Source organism: Heterocephalus glaber, unplaced genomic scaffold (assembly GCF_053883595.1).
Source record: "Heterocephalus glaber isolate CG9 unplaced genomic scaffold, H.glaber_assembly_v1.0 deba00001442, whole genome shotgun sequence".
Classification (NCBI taxonomy): Eukaryota; Metazoa; Chordata; class Mammalia; order Rodentia; family Bathyergidae; genus Heterocephalus; species Heterocephalus glaber.
In genome coordinates this window covers 13,235,322-13,254,926 of record NW_028258296.1, presented here as the reverse complement: position 1 = coordinate 13,254,926, position 19,605 = coordinate 13,235,322, and the positions used below count along the sequence as shown (strand labels likewise).

Genomic DNA, 19,605 nt, shown 5'->3' with positions numbered 1-19,605 from the left:
GAGTAGCACTGAGGAACCCAGCGAAGTTCCTTGGCAGCCAAGGGCAGCACTACACACAGTAGGGCTTCATAAAGCTTTGCTGCCCAGATGCTGTGACTCTCCATAACTGTCTCTTTAGTGCAGCCAAAAATGGCTGTTGGTCAAGTTACTTCTGAGCCCTCAATACTGACTTTCTACTGCTATCAGATCCCATATCAAAAGTAATTTACTTAATTTAAAAATACTCTGGGCACCTGGAAAACAATGTAGAGGGCCACAGACCTGGTGTACATCATATACCCCTTAGTAACCACGGGGAGTATCTTCCAGAATATCTCCCAGCCTTTCCTGTTTACTAACAGCTGATAACTTCTCCGTGACTACTTTCCTAGCTTCTAAACCCATCAAGTAGGAGCTGGTGGGAGCTTTGGTGACACGAAATGGACAATAAGCAAGTGGTACTTGATGGGGATTTGGCTCAGTGGTGCTCCTGCCTGCCTGGCAAGCGCGAGGTCCTGAGTTTGATACCAGGTACCAAAAAAAAAAAAAAAAAAAGCAAGTGTACTTCATGGAAACAGTGTCTCTATGTAACACGATGCAAATCCATCAACCTCTTCTCCACTGGGAGGCAGCAACGAAACTTTCCTCCTAAGAATTTTACAAGAATGACTTTCGTGGGCCAAGCTGTTTTCAAGTGTGATCTTTGGCTTTCTTAAATTGAGGTAGCCACTGAATCTCCTGAGGCTTTATGCTATTTAGATTTATTTCTTCCTATGCCACTTTTTTCTCTTCCATTTCCACCAGCCTGCAGTGGAAATGGTGATAATTAACCAATGGTCATGCACTGGGATGCAGGGATAAGTGTACTTCCATTTTAAATGGTATTCTTGATTCCTGAGAAACTTGAAGTTAACTAACAAAGAATCACTCAGCAGTTCTGTCTAAGTGAACTTTTATTATTTCCGTCGTCTTTCCCTTGGGGAAGAGTTCTGATGGGTTGGGAATGACTCAGCTTCAGTGTTAAACTTGAAATGCGTGATTGGGGGATTTCAAGTTTGAAAGAAGAGGTGCAGGGCAAATGGAGTCTTCTGGGACTCACTTCTGGTGAGTGAACAGTGGTGTGGTATGGACAAAGATGTGTTCCCCGCTGCGTCACCAGCCTGTAGCACAGATGCTAGTTTGTGGGGAGATGTTCCCCAAGCCACTGAAAATGAGAAAAATGAAGCAGATGCCTAGAGTTTCTGTAAAAGCCAAATACTTTTTTGCGGGGCGGGGAGAGACAGAGTCTCACTATGTAGTTAAGCCTGGCCTTGAACTCACTATGTAGCCCAGGCTGGCCTCAAACTCACAGTGATCCTCCTGCTTCAGCCTTCCGAGTACTGGGATTACAGGTGTACACCACCATGCCCTGCCAGACATTTGCTTAGAGACTTTATTTGGAGAAATATTGCAAAGTGCGTGCGTGTGTGTGTGTGTGAGAGTGTGTGTGTTTGTGTTAAAAATATCCCTTTCAAACAATGACAGAAATAGATGATTCTTTTTTTCTAATGCATTCACTTTGTGGAATTTATTTTTCTTTTTCTGTGAACTTGAAAAAAGCCAACTTTATCTTAGCTCCATTAAATTTTTTTAATCTACTAAGTATTGAAATTAAGGAATATGGGGCCCTGCTACAGTCTCTTGCCCAACTCTACCCAAGAACTGGTGTTGGAGAAGAGGAAATAACCCTAATGTTAGTACTTTTCAGCCTCTTCCTTTCCTGACCCAAGAGATCCAGCTGGTTAACTCGGGCAGGAGTGGATCGGCCTTGTCACACACCCTGCGCTATGGCTCGCTTCTCATTTTCGTTACCCTCCTCCTGCTGGCTCCTCCAAAAAGTCCTGAAGGGAATGACCCTTTCAACTCCACCCCCCAGAGGTGTGCAGGATGATCACCCACACGGGCAGCATCGGCCCAAACTCTGGGTGCAACCGTCCCCCAGGCAAGTGGTGTCTTCATCCAGGGACACAAGGCTTTGAATGCATTTTGGAAAATAACACAGACATCATATCTTGCCCTGTTATTCTTCCAACATTTTAGAAACCTCCCCCTTTAAAAATACACACATCTCCATAAAGAGCTGAGCAGACTTACGGAGACTTGGGCTAAGGGTGGAGCTGAGTACTAGAGTACTTGCCTTGAACATGCAAGGCCGTGGTATTGATCCCTAGCACTGAAAAACATTTTTTTTTCAAAAACATGACTGAGGATTATTAAATGAAAAACTAGTTTTGTTTTTTAAAAAACTCTTAAAAATAAAGATTAAAAAATGACTGCTAAACAGACATTTTATTGCACCTTTAAACATATCCAAAAAGGGAAATTATTGTTCAAGGGATAAAGCCCCAGTGTTCCAAAATGTCACAAGACACAGCTCATCCAGTAACCCTAAAAAAGTAACCTTCCTACCTCCAGGAACATTGACACACCCACAAAAAACATGAGACAAACATTGGGAACTCTCAGCATAAAGCTGTAAGTCATGATGAGAAGTGATGTCCAACCTGTATGGTAAGGTGAGATCAACATACGAACATGACAGAGGAGATTCTACGAAGATGTCTTCCCTCACATGTTAATTTACTCTGTGAAGTGTGTATGTGTGTGTGTGTGTGTGTGTGTGTGTGTGTGTGTGTGTGTGTATATATATATATATATTTTTTTTTTTTTTTTTTTTTGATACCGGGGATCAAACTCCGGACCTTGCACTTTCAAGGCAGGCGGTGGAAACACTGAGCTAAATCCCCAGCCCTTCTGTGAAGTATATTGATGGGAAGTCCCTCATACTTCCTGATTTCATGTCACTTAAATTCATACATGTACACCTGGCTGTATATAAAAACATATAATAAAATAATGAAAATGAAGATGGGAACCATGTCGATAAGATAGAGTGTTCAGGCAACATCATGATTTTCCAGCTATTATCATTATTAGATTTTTCTCTTTAGTCACCTTGAGTTTGTTCTTTAGCCAAACTTGCCACAGTCAGTGATGAAGTAAAAAAGAAAAAGAAGTGAATGAGCCTCCATTACCATCCCATTACACTACTCAGATGCAGCCATTATGTAGGTTGATTACATAGAAATATTGATGTTAAAAAAAAACTGGGTCAACTTTGTACCTGATTAACAGACACTTTTAAAGAAATTAATTTATCATGAAGTTTTAAAAGCCTAAATTACTAATTTTGTATGTCTTCAGTAACTGTCTCCTGGGAAAAAGGCCACAGAGTTCCCTCAAAGAACACAGAACTGTTAGCAGTAACTGTAGGTTCCAGAAGATGAGAAATAGAGGGGGAAGGAACAGAGATGAAGAAATACAACAATTATAAAGTAGTATCAATCAAGCGCATCACCCTTACAATGTTCCAAGCACCATTTGAAGCACCTGACACCTGTTTAACATTGACAATCACACTGGGGTAGGGCTGATGACTATATTCACTTTTGTAGCGTGTGTGCATGTGTGTGTGCGTGGGTTTTTGAGACAGGCTCTTGCTATGCTGACCAGGCTGGCCTTGAACTTGCAATCCCCTGCCTCAACCTCCCTAGTGCTGGGGTTACAGGCATGTTCCACTTGTTTTACATGTGAGTCACAGAGAAGCTAGGTGAGCTGCTGGGTCACACAGCCAATGGGTGGTGCAGCTGGAGTCTGAACCAGGTGGTGAGGCTGCATGGTGGACCTTAACACAGTCTGCCTCATCACCCACTCCTGGGTGACACATCTTCTCGTCTCACCTGCACAACATTATAAGGTGGGCAGTATCCAATTTACAGTTAGGTTGTGGGGGCATTGTGTAATAATTAAATGGCAGGAGAAGCCTATGACAATGATCCGTGGACAGCCAAGTTTACAGCAGCACAGTTTATAATAGCTAAATCTTGGAAGCAGCCTCTATGTCATCAACAGATGAGTGGATAAGGAAAATGTAATATTTACATGCCATGGAGTACTACTCTGCCATAAGGAAAGATAAACTTGATTCATTTGTAGAAAAATGGATGCACCTTGAGACCATAATGTTAAGTGAAATAAATCAGACACACAAGCTTACATATTGGATACTTTCTCTTATATAAGAAACACAAAGAGGGGTGGGGATTTAGCTCAGTGGTGCCATGCCTGCCTCCCAAGTGCAAGGTCCTGAGTTTGATCCCTGGTACCCGGGTGGGGTGGTTGGGGAGACATATAAAGTATAAACAAATTAAAGAGCAAAATAAAAGATAGATAATTGGAAACACGGAAATAGATCTTTTGTAAATGGAAGAGGTGGAGGGGGAGGGAGAGAGAGGAGGGGAAGAGGATGTAAAAATCCGTAAGATGTGTTATGTACAAGTGCTAACTTCCCACGAGGAATGGGATCACTATGTACTGCCAACACGGACTAATCAAAATAAAAATTAAAAAAAAAATAGCAGTGAAGCTGAGATTCCAAGTGAAGGTTTCAGCCTCCAAAGCCCAAAGAAAGAGGAAGATGAAGAGGAATTTCCTCAACTAGACTAAAGAGACACCCAGTCCCTGTGGCTTTTCAGCAGATTGGCTGGAGATAAAGGATGAACCCTACTCGGGCAGGGGAGTCGGTTCTGCTCTCAGCCACCAATCCCAACCTTACTACAGCCAGTGACACACCGAGGGCCCCTGCACATCCTGACACTTTTCACTCAGCACAGCCCTCACCACACTTGACAGCTCTTTTCACAGCTCGCTCCCATTTCCCAGGGGCATACTGTGTGCTAGGCAGGTGCTGTTCGAGGGGCTTGGAGTGTGTAAGTGAAAGAGAGCAGGATCCTCACTCCCTGCTGAGTTAGCTCTGGGCCCCGGCACGTGGCGGAGTGCCTTGATTCTCAGTTCATATTTACTGAAGAAATAAATGAATTAATTAGGAGCAGCAGGTAGAAGCCAGAGGTGGCGGACGGAGACTACAGAGAAAAGCAAATATTTGATTCTAATCTATTAACTACTGACATTTATTAAAATCTTAATGTGCTTTTGATTAATAAGGATGATCTTTCTATCACTTAACTCATGTTTAAAAGCAGAACTGTCACTGAGGATATTTCGGTTCCCAGAGTGGCCATGCTGCAGGTTCTGAAGGAGAGCCCGTGATCAGGGTGCAGCACTCCTCTCTTCGTCAGACTCTAGTTGCCAATTCCAGCCCCCAGAGCTCAACCATGTTTACTGCTTTCCAGAGGGTGCCTCTCCAACGTGTGTTTTCTCCCAGGAATTAGAGGCATTTGTCTTAAAGCTCATTTCAGTTCTTGCAGTGGGGTCACAAGCTGCCATCCACACTGTTATCGACTCCCTCAATTAGAGGGAATGGCATTTCACATCCATGCAAAATATTAGTGAATTAACAGTCCCCTCTCTGCATTCATTTGGGAAATCTGCTCTGCTTGTGATGATGATCATGCCAAGCAGGGAGTAATCAGACACTGGTAATTCCGTCAGGCCCTGCAAACATCAATTGAAACTCGAGCTCTGCACCTTGAGGTTGAGCTTTGGTCTGCAGGGTTAATGTCCTCCTTCGGGACACAGGGCAGAGGTCAGCCCTGGTAACTGCTGGGAGAAAAAAATATACAACAACCCCAACAAAAAATAACCACAAACACAATCACCCCGATTTTCTCCAAATCTTTCTTATTACTTGACATCTATTTAAAACCAAAAACTGAACTCTGGCATGGCGAACAATTTTCAGATCTGATTTGCAGCTCTCAGAGATGACAATTTGGTCTCAAAGAGCAAATTGCAATCAATAACACTGTGAAGAGATCAGTCACATGGCATGACTGTCTCTTTCAGGATTAAAGGGTGTCTCAGTCTAATGTGGAGAATTTTAACCCAGGAATTCTGAAGTCGAAGGAGTGAGGTGGATTTGCCTAGTGTGTGTGAAAGACGTCTTATACGCATCTCTATGGGGCTGTGCAGCTCCACCAGGCTGTGTCGGGCCTGCTGCCAGCCAGCTGTCACCAGGCTGCAGTGGATTTAGTGTCCTCTTGCACAAAGGGCTTTCCTCAGATGGCCAATTATCCTCTTTTTCTCCCTGTGATTTAATGCTTGAATCTGGCATTGTGGGGCATCAGGAATTGGGCTGAGGCTTCACCTCTAATGTTCAAGATTCTAAAAACAGCATCAAGTAATGATTCCATGCCATCCCTCATTGGCACATTAAGCAAGCAAACTAACCATTTAGGAAAATGTTCATATTTGCACTGTGTCTCTTACTATTTGCATTGAATCAAACTAGCAGAAAGATTCACACCTCCCATTTCATATTTCTTTATGACAAATCAAACCCTTAGAAAATTTCTGGATCTCATTTCTGCACACAGTACCTTCTAATAAGCAAAGGCTACCTTAGAATTTAAATCTACTAGAACACCACAGCAGCTGTCATTCCGCTATCAAGTTTAGGAGATTTTCAAACATCTGACAAAATGGGCAGATACTGCTTAAAATTACCCAAGTAGTTAACTTCAAAATACTTTTTTTTAAACCTAAGGGCCATAGAATCCTAGACAAGGTTAAAATTTATTATCTTTTGCAAGAATCAACTAAACTAAAATGAAAGGTTTTTTTGGCCATTAACCCTACACAAGGCTCATCAGGTCAAAATGATTTTTTTATTTTTATTGGTTCTACCCCTCCTCCCCAAGCCACTTTTTAAAGTAAACGGGATTTCTAAATGTGAACACGGACTAATTAGAAATTGGAACCATCCTCCTGGTATTGGAGGAGAGAAAATAGAGCTGACTTACAGTCACGATGAGCCCCTTTTCATGGAAGTATTTAACCAAGGGCGCGGCATTCTGCTTGAAGTTCACGAGTCTCCTTTGCGTAGCCTTCAGGTTGTCATCGGGCCGCCCCTGCTGTTCGGCCCTCTTCAGCAACCTTTCTTTGAGCCGCTGGTTGGCACAGGTCAGGAAGACCACCAAGTCAGGAGTACAGATCTGTGGGCATCAGACAAGCAGAGGGCATCAACATCCTGACCAGGTCAAGAGAGGGCAGTGGCATGCGTCTCTGCTTCTGTTGATACTGTCATCTATTTGGCCTTCTAGTTTTTGCCAGTACATTTCCTGGGCTGCCATTCTCCAGAAGGCCCAGGGTTGGCTGATCCCATTATAGTTCCTGTGAATGGCATCCTTCACCCACGTGGCCACACACAGGGCTCCTTTGCACCTCAGGAAACACTTTTTGGTCTCTGCTCATATATATTCCCAGGTGAAATTAAGAACAATACAGGCCAAACTTTGCCAAAAATCTATGTAACCTGATTTTGGAGGGGAGATGACTTTTGGGTTACAGATGCTGTCTACCACAAACATACACTTCTGTTCTTACCATCTGCAGTCATTTAAAAATGATCCCCTGTATGCCCGGCCGAGTGAGTGTTAAATCATCTCCTGGACTTGGCAACAATCTGTAATGTAAATATTCTTTCCATTGTATAGGAGAGCAAACTGTGGCTCTGAGAAATTATATACTTGTCTGATCACATGGTAAGGCAGAAGGTGCTACTTAAGCCCAAGTCTGTTTGATGTATGGCCTCTGTTCCTTCCACTGTTACAGAGCACCAGGAAGCCCAAAGGCTTTCACGAATTTCTGCAAATACCGTGGAATGACACAGAAAGAGCCGATGGAATAAACAGCTTTTATTGTACTACAAGAACTAGTATTGCACTGAAAAGGTGACCAGACACATACAGGAAATGGGAGTTTTTTGTTGAGTATGGGACAGGGCTGAAAGGCAATCTGCCATGGTAGCTCGAAGCAATAACCCCCCAAATTTTAAATTATATCTTCACACTAGTAAATATTGGGGGCTTATACCCTAATAAGAATATTCTTGTTAACTTATAAATAATGCATTTATATGATATGCATGTATTGCCTTCCTAGCCTAGAATGCACATTATAAAATATACACAAAAATGAAACATTTTTAAAGTGAGGTGCAATAATTGTAATTTTAAATATTTCCTTTCCACATCACACTGCTTTGCCTTGCGCTCTCTGGAAACTGCTAGTTAGAAAACAGACTTGGGTGGCTGGGAGATGAGAACTGCAATTTTTGCCCCAGGACTTATCAGCTGAGTGATGGGCAGGTGGCTGAACTTTGCTAAGCCTTTGTGTCCTCATTTCTCAATAGAGATACAGGAAAGCTACTCCCCCTGACTTAGGGTGAAGATTAAAGAAAAAATGCACAGCACAAACTCAGTGCATTTTAGCCACGTTAGTATCTCAGTTTTCATGGTTCTTTGTGGTCCTGGTTCTCCTCTACCTTCTTGGTTTTCATTTTGTGGGTTTTTGCTTTGCTCACATTTTTCCTCCTCCAAACCCAAGTAGAGATATTTCCCAGGGCTTAGATCACACTTCTTCCCTCTCTGGGTTTTCATTCTCACAGTGCCTTCCACTGTTTTAATTTTACTCCCTTGTGTGGATGGATTCCAAATACAAATCTTCACTGCTGACTTTCAACAGCCCCTTCGTGCTGTATTTTCAAATCTCTATGTGACAGGTCTGTTTGGAAGTTTTTAATGTACCTGGGATTCAGCAAGGGCAAAAATTAATCTCAGCACCTTCTGAACCTAAATCAAACTCCTGTCTTATGTATTTGCTTATTTATTTTTATGGTAGCAACTCTCCTTCCCTAACTCTCTCAGCTAGAAGCCTTAGTCTTACAGTATTATCTCTAACCTGCCTCATCAATCACTGCTGCCTACCAATTTTGTCTTTGAAATGCCATCCAGATTCAAATTCAATTTTTTCCAATGATTTTAAAGATCCAAATGTACAGGGTTAAGTGATACAGAATCTAGAAGATGAAATATAAGAAAATAGCTTCTAGATCTTAGGGTGGGCAGGATTTCTTAAATAAGACCTATACAACTGTAACTATAAAAGAAAGAAGTTCACAAACTGGATTGCTTTGAATATTAAAAAACTTTTTTATTAAAACACACAACGATGGGCTGGGGATTTAGCTCAGTGGTTTCGCTGCCTGCTGCACAAGTGCAAGGTCCTGAGTTCGATCCCTGGTACCAAAAAAACAAAACAAAACAAAACACACAAAGACTATGAAAACATCAGCTATACACTGGGAGAAGATCTTTGCAATACATATAATCAATAAAGGACTTATTTCAAAAAACATGAAAATAAATCTTACAAATCAGCAAGAAAAAATGGTAGAAAAATGGGCAAGAAACTTGAATGTGTACTTTTTTATAGACAAGGATGGCCATGTAATTAAATTGAAAAGGTGCCAACATCATTAATAACCCAGAGAGTGCAAATTGGTATGGTTTGTGTTTAGATGTCCCCCCAAAGCCTAATGCAGATGAGGTAAGGCTTTCTTTTTCAGAGGTAGTTGAATCTGGAATGTGTGATGCTGGGGTTAAGGGTGTGTGATTGCTAAACTACTACATGTGAGCAATTAGTTTGGCACTGCCCTAATCCCAGTAGGGTGAATAAGATAAAAGGGGCAGAAAGATGCTATTAAATGTGCCATGGTGTTTCTCCTCTGCGATGCCTGTTTGTGATTCCAGCCTTGGAGCCAGCTGATTATGGACTGAAACCTCTACAAACTGTGAGCCAAACTGTAAGCCCCTGTACAAACTGTAAGCCCCTTCCCTTCTAACTTCGGGTGTTGGGTATTTTGTCTTAGCAACGAGAGAAAAGTAACTAACACACCAATCAAAATGACATACCCACCAAAAAGGTGAAAAAAAGATTTTAAAAAGATCAACAAGGACACTGGCAAGGATGCACAGCAACTGGAGCAAGTTTTCCATGATTCCCTGGATGGCACACTCAGAACCTCAGCAACAGTGTGCTACATTCTGTTCTAGGCACCAGGGATGGATGTGGAGCACAGGGCAGCCATGGCCTTGCCTAGGAGGAGCTTGGCCACCTGCAGGGGGTGAATCTGCACTGAAGAATCTCACAGATAGGTGTGACAATGTTATTATGTGAGGATGGGACCAAGGACACCTGGACAACACCTGAGGGGGAGGGAGATCCCACCTTATCTGGGATCTTATGGATGGCTCCTATGAGGAGAGGGAAACTGAGCTGCATGCTAAAGATGAGGAAGGATTAACTAGAGAAGAACGAGGAGGAAAGGATGATCATTCCCAAAGAATATAACCTACTAGCCTGGGCAAGCACAAGGGCCTCAGGGGAATGCAAGGCTCAAATTTCGTTGGAAGCCTGCAGCTCACTGGATGAGAAGGTTTTGGAAACCATCCTCCTGGAGAGGAAGTAAACAGTTCCAGAGCTCTTTTCTAGGAGAGTGGAATTTTGATTTGATTGATCGGAGTTTTCCAAAATAAATTTGATGCTGAGAGGTGGAAGATTCTAGACACTGGAACAGATGGACTGGGAGCCTGGTAAATACGAAGTTATATCTTTGTTTTCTTTGCCTGCTCTCTTTCCCTAATTAACATACATGGGCTCTGCAATCACATTGGCTTGGTTATGAACTCTGGCCCCTGAGGTATTTAGACCCCAGGTCCTGTAAGAAAAGACAAAAAGTAGGAGACTCCTTTCCTGTTCTCCACCCCCCCGCTTCATCTTTGAGGAAAAAAAGACAGTGTGGCTAAATTTTATGAATGCAAGAATTTTCACTGTACTTCAGTGGCAGAGGAGTAGTTAATTATTTTCAAGAGACTGGAGAAGTCATATCCATCTCTCTCTCTGCTGTTCATCTTGCTTTGTGAATTTGCCTCTTTCTATACAACTAGTGAGATCTGCCAGACTTAATTCTCCAAAGGCCCACACCGGGCAGCCAAGCACTGGCAGAGTTCTGGTTCTCTGGCTCTGGTTCTTATTTTCTTCTCCTCTATGGTGTTGTCTGGATCAATATTTCTGTGACAGTACTGGGATAATCTGAGATTGAGGGTGTGGAGATTAGGGCTTGAAGAGGCCACCTTGCCTGCACTGGTCCTAGGCTCCAGGCTGCCTCTAGACAAAAGAAATGCTCTATGTGATTCAGGTACAAAGTTAGCAAAGAAAGTTTCATAGTGGAAGAATGTCTTGGCTGTTTCCCTCTGCCCCTGCATGTACAAAGAGTGACTGGGAATAGAGAGAATATTTAATTTAAAAATTACAGTAAAAGACAAATTGTCATTGATCCCCCCTCATAATACTCCACCTCACTGCAAACACACTTATCCCATGCTCTTGCCACTTTCTCAAGCAGTTCTAGAAGTCCTCTTTCCTAAGGGTCTTTATGGGTGTGATAAAAAAAAAAATAAGGTGAATGCTGCTGCCATGTGCCCTCTAATGGAAAGGTGGGCTCATAAAAACATTACAGTGTGTCCTCATCCATCTTTTTCATGGTGGCACCATGTGACTTCTGGCTCTTCCCCAAAGTCAAAATGATCACGAAAGGTAATTGTTTTGAATGGATTCAAGACATCAGGGCAGTATTTGACTTAGATCGTGATAGAAGTAGACTGAGGATAGGATTTGGTTGTTTCCTAAAGATCATTTTATTCTGTTCTGTTTCTACTGGTTTCCACTAAGTATTAGGCTGACAGGAGTAAGGCATTTTCCCTGGCCTTAAGCTAATAGTCTTATATGGGTGAAGAGGGAATCACAGGGGCAGGTTTGGGGAGATGATGGTCAAAGGGTATAAAATCTAAGTTACAAGGAATAAATTCAACAGATTTATTGTACAACACAGTGAATATAGTTAATAACAATGCATTGCATTCTTGAAAACAGATTTAAAGTGTTCTCTCTGCAAAAAGTGATACGCATGTGAGGTGATGCATATATTAACTACCTGGATTGAGCCATTCCATAATGGATATATATTCCAAAATACTGCACTATATACAATAAACATATGCAGTTTTATTTTTTGTGGTGCTGGACTGAGTCCATGGACTCATGCATTCTAGACAAGCACTCGACCACTGAACTACACTCCAAGCCCAGAAAGAGATATAAAAAAGAAATAAGATGTTTTATGTGCATGTACCAACTCCCCATGATGAACATAACCATATACTGCAAATATGGACTAATAAAAATGTTTAAGAAGAAGAAAAACTAAACTAAAATTAAAAAAGAGGGGTCAAGAGAAGAGCTTGATGAAATTGCAGGGTATTTATAAGTGAATAACAATAATAATAAAAATACAAAATGAATCTATTAATATGATTAAACAAAAGTGAAAGAAATTGCTTTGTTTTGCTTAGAAAACTAGTATGTGAAACCTTATTTTTGAAAGTTTGGGTATTTCACACTGAAATGCTGTACTCCACCCATTTTCATGACCCTGTGGGAATCTAACAGCCCCAAAGCACACTGTTCTACTACTTTAGGGAAGGAGTTATCTAGGTCACTCTGTCCCTTCCACAATTTGTCACAAGCCAAATTAGTCAACTCTGCCAAGCAAAGTATATCATTAGAGGCTCCAAAAATATAACATTAAAATCAGTTTATGAAAAGTACATTTCTGTCATCTGATTTTAATGGTGAGAATCTTCATTTTAATATTAGCAGTTGGGGTATGCTGGGATGCCAAAATATAGGAGTTTAATAAAGAGGAAAGTATTAAAGTTTTATTTAATGTATATCAGGTTAGGGAAGTATATTCACAATAAGGAAGTGAATGTAAACTTATAATGCTATTTTTAACAGGCTCATTTCTCCCATCATTAATTTGATTATTCAGGCATCTATTTTGTTTACTTATTTATTCATTCATCTAGTATTTACTAAGATCCTATTATAAGCTACAAGTTCAAGTTCTGAAAGGGTAAACTGAGGTTAAACGGGCTGGAGCTGTCTTCCATGGTGAGCAGTTGGGTTTTCTTGCTGACAAGTGGGAGTGTCATATTTTATTTCACACTTTACAGTGACAGCCAATGGCGGTGCTGGGGGCAGACTAGGTGGGCAGATGCTGGAGGCAAACAGACCATCTGGAAGAACCAAGGAGCCTGCACTGTCTGATAGCAATGGGCCCTTGGTGAGGAGCAGTCAGGTGAGATATCATGTAAAACACGAGCATTATTTTTAATATTGTCTTTATAGATGAGCTTGATTTTACTGATCACTTAGGAAGTTCAAGGGACCATTAGTGCCAGCATTGGGCAAGCATTAAATAAAACTACAGGACTAGCTGGGCATGGTGGCACACACCCATAATCCCAGCTACTCTGGAGGCCCAGGAAGGAGGATTATGAGCTTGGGCCTGGGCAAGATAGTGAGCCTCTCTGACCCCCCGAAAAACAAAGGAGAAAATGGTTTTCTGAGATTGGAGAAGAGGGAGAAATAAAGGCCAATGTGCAGAATCTAAAATTACATCAGTTCTTCCTAAATCTGTGGGATTAGCCACGCCTGTGTGGTGCATAGTGATATTTGTAGGCTCTTTTTTGCTACTGTATGTGAAGGGTGTTGATTACCCGGAGGAAAAAATACCCACGGAGAAGTAGCCAGAGAATTGGATGATGATGTTGGGTGATGTTACTTAACCCAGGAAGGAGAATCACCATAGGGATTTTCCTCAGCTTATTCATTAATGCTCACCAGTTGGCCAATTTCTAAGCCCCTCTCCACCTTGATTCCTCATAAACACTGAACTGGAAATCCATAACACTGACAACAGGAGTCATTGTCATTGTATGTGAACATAAATCTGACTCACATCGTTCATAAATTCATTTGAAGCAAAGAAGACTGGGAAGATTCTTAAAGGTCACATGTCCAAATCCCTGTTTGATCAACTGGATGGCAATTAGTTTTTTTTAAAAAAACAACAACACCCCAACAAACTATTGTAGCTAAATATAAGCTCTATGGTTAGTCTCATCAAATAAGATAAGGTGTATTCATCTTTAAAAGCAAGAACAGTGCCTTTCTCCCTGACCTACCTATTTTAGACAACTAAATTTTATGCTTTGAGGCATATTGCATTCATTTAAAGGAAGTATTAGAAAAGTGGCTGAGAAATTCTTAAAGCAAGAAGCACATCTTAAAATCTTAAAAACATTTCTTAGAGGACAATTAAATTGAAGGGTATATTAAATGCAAACTGATATTTTGAGAATACAAAATAGATGAGAAATTACGTGATTGTTCCATTAATACTCCATGTACAAATTTAGTGAATGGAAAATAGGCTGAAAATTCACCTCAAAATGTCATTACAGATTATGAAAGATTTTCACTTGGAATTTAGATAGAAGTTCCTTTTTTTTAATGTTAGTGTCATTCCAAAGAAAAACTTCTGTTTTTCTTAGGTATAAGTTACCTTGATTTGTGTGGCTGAAAGAAGTTAACACTTCAAAAGAAGATGCATGCCTAATAGAGATCTATTTCACACTTATCCACATTTATTGCTTAACATTCATTCAAAAACAAAGACTGCCTTGAAAGAAATTCAGAAAAGGTTACTGAGTTATTAACAGCTGGAGAAGCAGGGATGATATCCACTCTACTCTTTAGAAATTATTTTATCTCTCTGCCGAGCTTACTTCAGAATAGCTCTTCTCTTTCTATTGATAATGAAGAAAAATACTTTAAACTCAAAACCTCAGACAGTGTTTGAGGCAATAAGTAAAGCCCAGGCACTGGGGGTATAAATCAGAGGCAGAGCACTTGCTTAGAAAACACTGGCCCCTGGGTTTGATCCCCAGCACTACAAAAGGAAAGAAGAAGAAAGAAGAAGAAGAAAGAAGAAAGAAGAAAGAAGAAGAAGATGAAGATGAAGGAGGAGAAGGAGGAGGAGGAGGAGGAGGAGGAGGAGGAGGAGGAGGAGGAGGAGGAGGAGAAGCAGAAGCCCTTACAATAGCCTAATCCACCACAGTGATGTATGACTGTAAATGCAGCTACTCAGGAGGGTGAGGCAGGAAGATCATGAGTTTAAGGCCAGCCTGGGCAACACAGTAAGATTTGCTTATTATTATTATTTTTTACAGTGTTAGCAATAAATGAAACAACAACAACAAAAATAATCTCAACAAGAATTGAGAGCATAACTTTAGGACCTCTTGTTCTCATGATTTTCTTGTACTTCCTAAGTATGAGAATCACTAGAGAAAGATTCATTCATTTTCCTATTCATTCAATCCACATGTATTTATTAACCTTTTAATATGTGCCTACAACTGTTAAATGGGGTGACCATTTTGCACTTATTTCTTTTTCTTTTTAAAAATTTTCAGACAAACAGGACTCTAGCACTACCTAGAAATGCTAGAAATAGGCTCAACAAATATTTACCAGGTATCTATCATGAGCCAATTACCATATTAGATGAAAGAGCTCAAAATGGGAACAGCACGGTCCCTGCCCACAGGAATCTCCCAGCGCAATGTTGAAGTAAAAAATAAAATGTGATCTCAGTTCGGTGGAATTGTACAGAAATCCCACTGGATTGGAATATAGTGCCAGAGTGGAAGTCAGTTCAGGGCGCAAGAGAGGAACACAGAGGTCCTGGAGATCTGGAGATCTATGGCCCCCGTGAGCACCACACAACCATGTGAGATGCCCTCTTCCCCCAGCAACATTCCATAGCCTGGCTCTTCCCGTAACAAGCTGAGTAGGGAGAGGAGGAAGTTGCATCTATGTTTCTATCAAGGGAGGAAAAGCAAGAAGCCCTGATGATATGATCAAATTATCCTCCTCTCACTCATTTCCTGAGTGAGAGCTTACTGAGTACCACACTAAGCACCAGAGGTATAATAGCTGCGTCTTGTATTTTAAAAGTGGCTTTTGTCAGGTGCAGTTGTGCACACCTGTAATCCCAGCACTCTGGGAGGCTGAGGAAGGATTGCGAGTTCGAGGCCACCATGGGCAACCTAGCAGCTTAACAAGACCCTGTCTCAAAATAAAAAGTGAATAGCGCTAAGGATATAGCTCAGTTCAAAGGCCCTCGGTTCAATCCTTAGTACTGCCAAAAAAAAATTGGCTTATTACCTGGCATTTGGCTATAAACTGCTCTAATATAATATACAACACAATGAATTCAAGAAACACCTCAGAAGCTGATGCTCTGGTGACCATCATACTAAGAACAGCAACCAAAGCTGAGAGACCAGCAGAATATATGAAATCAGGGTGCTTAGCAAACCAGGAATCATCTCTGGCCAACAATTTCCCCATCCACCCCATATGATTCAAATACAACCCTACTTCTGGAAAGAGGGCAGAGGTTTTGTTCCTTTCCTATAGAGAGCTAATAAATGGTTTGGTGGATTCAGGATACTAGAACATGGGATGGATCCAATGTATTGAACGCTAAAGTATATACACTGGGGAGATTACTTCTGGGATTGGGCAGAGATCATCATTACCAATCATCTCAGCACTCTGGATACAGCCTCAGAGTCCTCAGCAAGTCGATTAGGGAAATATTAATATTTAAATACGATACATGAGACTAAATATTTCTGCCGCCATGGGTTTATATACATGAGGCGGTTCCACTAGGCACACAAGAAAATTAGTAGTCACATTCTATAGACACAGTAAGCAGCAACACGTGTACACACACACATGCGAATGATGAACAATTTTCTAATATGTTTGACTCAATTGATTGCATTTTCAATGCTAAGCAGTGGTTGACAAAAGAGACTTTAAATTAAAATCAAAGAAATTATTTCCTAACATTGCCGATGCCCATTTTTAATGTTCTATTCAGCAGTTTTGGCAGGCTCCCATTAAGTTGCTTTTCTATTAATAAATGAGTGATTTTCCAAGGCTCCATAAGCCCGCAGCTATGATAAGAACGAGTCATCCTAAACTGTGCTGAGGGCATTGAGTCAAACTCAGACTTTTGGTCTCAGCTGGCCATGGTAGCAACTGCCTTCTCCTGGTCCTTTCTGCTCCAACAGAAAGCCACAGCATGGCAGTATAATCACTCTGATAGGACATTTAAAAATCATTAATTTAGTGCTTTGTTATTTTCTTATTTTTGGAAATGTATGAATGACTTGGACAGAAACTAGTCTAAGCTAGAAAATCTTTCCAAAAATTTCTCTTTCCAAATTTTCATCAGTGATTACTCAGGGGATTAATATCTAAACTATATAAAGAACTCAAAAATTAACCCCCCTAGTAAAAGACCCAGTCAAAAAAATGAGCAAGTGAAATGAACAGAGACTTTTCAGAAGAAGTGCAAATGGCCAATAAACACATGAAAAAACACTCAACATGGCAAGGACTGCCAGTTATCAGGTGCAGGATAAAGTAGCCTCTAAAATTTGTGACTGAGTTTTTCTCCCATGAATCTATGCAGTTATGGAGGCATTACGTAAAGCAAGAATGAGAAGAATTCTTTAGGTCACGACTCACAGGAGAAAAAAAGAACTAAGGACTAATACAGATTAAATACAATAATAGTTAAGGGCTACTCACCACATTAGAAATTAGTCACTACCCACTTTTCTGATGCAAACACAATCCTATTACCCTCTACCTCTCCTATTTAGACAAGCATTCATGAATATGTTATTACAATGCTATTAAAAAATAAAGGCATTTTATTTTCAAGTCAGAATTCAGGATTTTTAAAAAAAACCATGATAGGAAGTTAAACAATAATCTAGTGGGGAGCCATCGTATTTTATAATACATAGAAATTTGCTGCTAATACATACACACATAATTGATTCCTACATTGACCCTGCATTCCAAGATTTTGATAAATTTAATTAATAGTTTTGATAGTCATCTTGTAGATTCCTTAAGAATTTCTTTATAAGCAATCTTGTAATCCACAAGTACAGATTTACTTCTTTCTTTCCTAAATTTATGTCTTTTTTTTTCTTGTCTTAGAACTCTATTTAGAACTTCAAATATATCACCAAGTAGAAACAGAGTGTACACCCTTGTGGTTGACAATATTCAGGGGACAGCATACATTGTTTCACCATTATATTAAATATAATGTCCACTGTAGTGTTTTGCAGATGTCTTTTATCCAATTGAAAGAATTCCTTCTACTCCCATTTTGTTAGATTTTTCATGAACTGATGTTAAGTGCTGTCAAATGCTTTTTCTGGCATTATAGTCAAAGAACATACTCTATGATGGGCCAAGGATTTAGCTCAGTGGTTCCGCACCTACCTTGCAAGTGCAAGAAACCGAGTTGGATCCCTGGTACTAAAATAAAAAAGAAAAGAAAGAAAGAACATATTCTATGAGATTTCTAGATTTTAAAATTTATAGAAAATTGGGCCGGGGATTTAGCTCAGTGGTTCCACCTCCTGTCCAGCAAGCGCAAGGACCCGAGTTCTATCCCCGGTACAAAAAAAAAAATTTATAGAAAATTGTTTTACGGCCTAGTTTACTTTGGTAAATGTACATATGCACTTAAAAACACTGTATATTATGCAGTTATTGGATATAGTATTCTAAACGGGTCTGTTGCTTTTCAGATCTATCTCTTTACTGATATTTTGTCCTTTCAATACTGAGAAAGGACTTAATCTTTCCAACCATGAGTGTGTATTTATTAGTTTTGCATCTGTCAATTTTTATTTTTTGAAACCAAGTCTCACTAGAGTAACCCAGGCTGGCCTGGAACTTAGAATCCTTCTGCCTCAACCTCCCAAATAGCTGAATTACAGGTGTGTGTCACCATGCCCAACTTCTGTCAACTTTTGATTTATCTATTTTGAGACTTCTAAAAATAACTGTACATGCAATTTTGAAACTTTTAAAAGCACCTATATATTTATAATTTGTATGTCTTTGAATACATACACAGGTACATATTCAAAGGAATATGACAAAGGGAAAAGTTCCTTTGCCCCTGGTAATTCTTTGTCTTGAAGTCCACTTTAATATCAGTAAGGTTACTGCAGCTCTCTTATGCTCATGCTGGAATGGTATATCTTTTTCTGTCCTTTGCTTTCAACCCACGTCTTCCTTTTTTAAAAAGCATCTTTTGTAAAAATGAAGTATGTTCATTTATACTTACACAAGAAGATATACACTTCACAGAGGAAGGAGTATAAAAGGCCAATACTTGAAGAAATGTTCAACATTGCTGGTCATTACAAAAATGCAAATTAAAACAACACTGAGATTCCATCTTATCCCAGAAATAATGGCCACGAAGATATCAAATAATAAATGCTGGAGAGGGTGTAGGGAGCTGGGGACCTTCCTACGCTGTTAGTGGAATGTAAACTATTGCAACCACTATGGAAATCAATATGGAGATTCCTCCCATTTGAATCTTTTTATAAAGTTAGGAATCCTTTTGTAGTGTAAATAATTATCTTGTTTATTCATGTTAAAATGTCTGCACTTCTGCCATTATTTTCTCATTACACAGAGCACACTTGTACACACACTCACCTTCACAGGATGTGATGTGCTTCTAGTCAGTGAGGCTGAACTGGTAGGATCTGAGAATACTGTCTTGGGCTTCCAAAATATGTGATAGACAGCTGGTTTAATTTGGACTTACTTTTTTGGTAGTTACTTAGGATATTCAAATTATAGCTGTATCTGTATTTTCTCAAGGGAGTTGGGCCTGGCAATTAAGGCAGCACAGGAGTTTATGTTTCAGTAAACCATTGTGAAGGAAATACAAAATGTTAACACTGGGAAAGC

At 40.2% G+C, this 19,605-nt stretch overlaps 1 protein-coding gene across 12 annotated transcripts in view; it reads right to left on the bottom strand.

Moving 5' to 3' along the window:
* Nucleotides 1-19,605, bottom strand: part of Ak5 (adenylate kinase 5) — a 210,815-nt gene that overhangs the window by 147,216 nt on the left and 43,994 nt on the right. For all 12 annotated transcript variants that reach the window (XR_015451939.1, XR_015451941.1, XR_015451940.1 and 9 more), the window contains exon 6: nucleotides 6,780-6,971. Coding sequence is in view for 5 of the 12 variants with exons in the window: in XM_013070955.3 (XP_012926409.1) it covers nucleotides 6,780-6,971 (192 nt within the window). In the remaining 7 variants the exon portion in view is untranslated. The remainder of the gene's footprint in view (nucleotides 1-6,779; nucleotides 6,972-19,605) is intronic.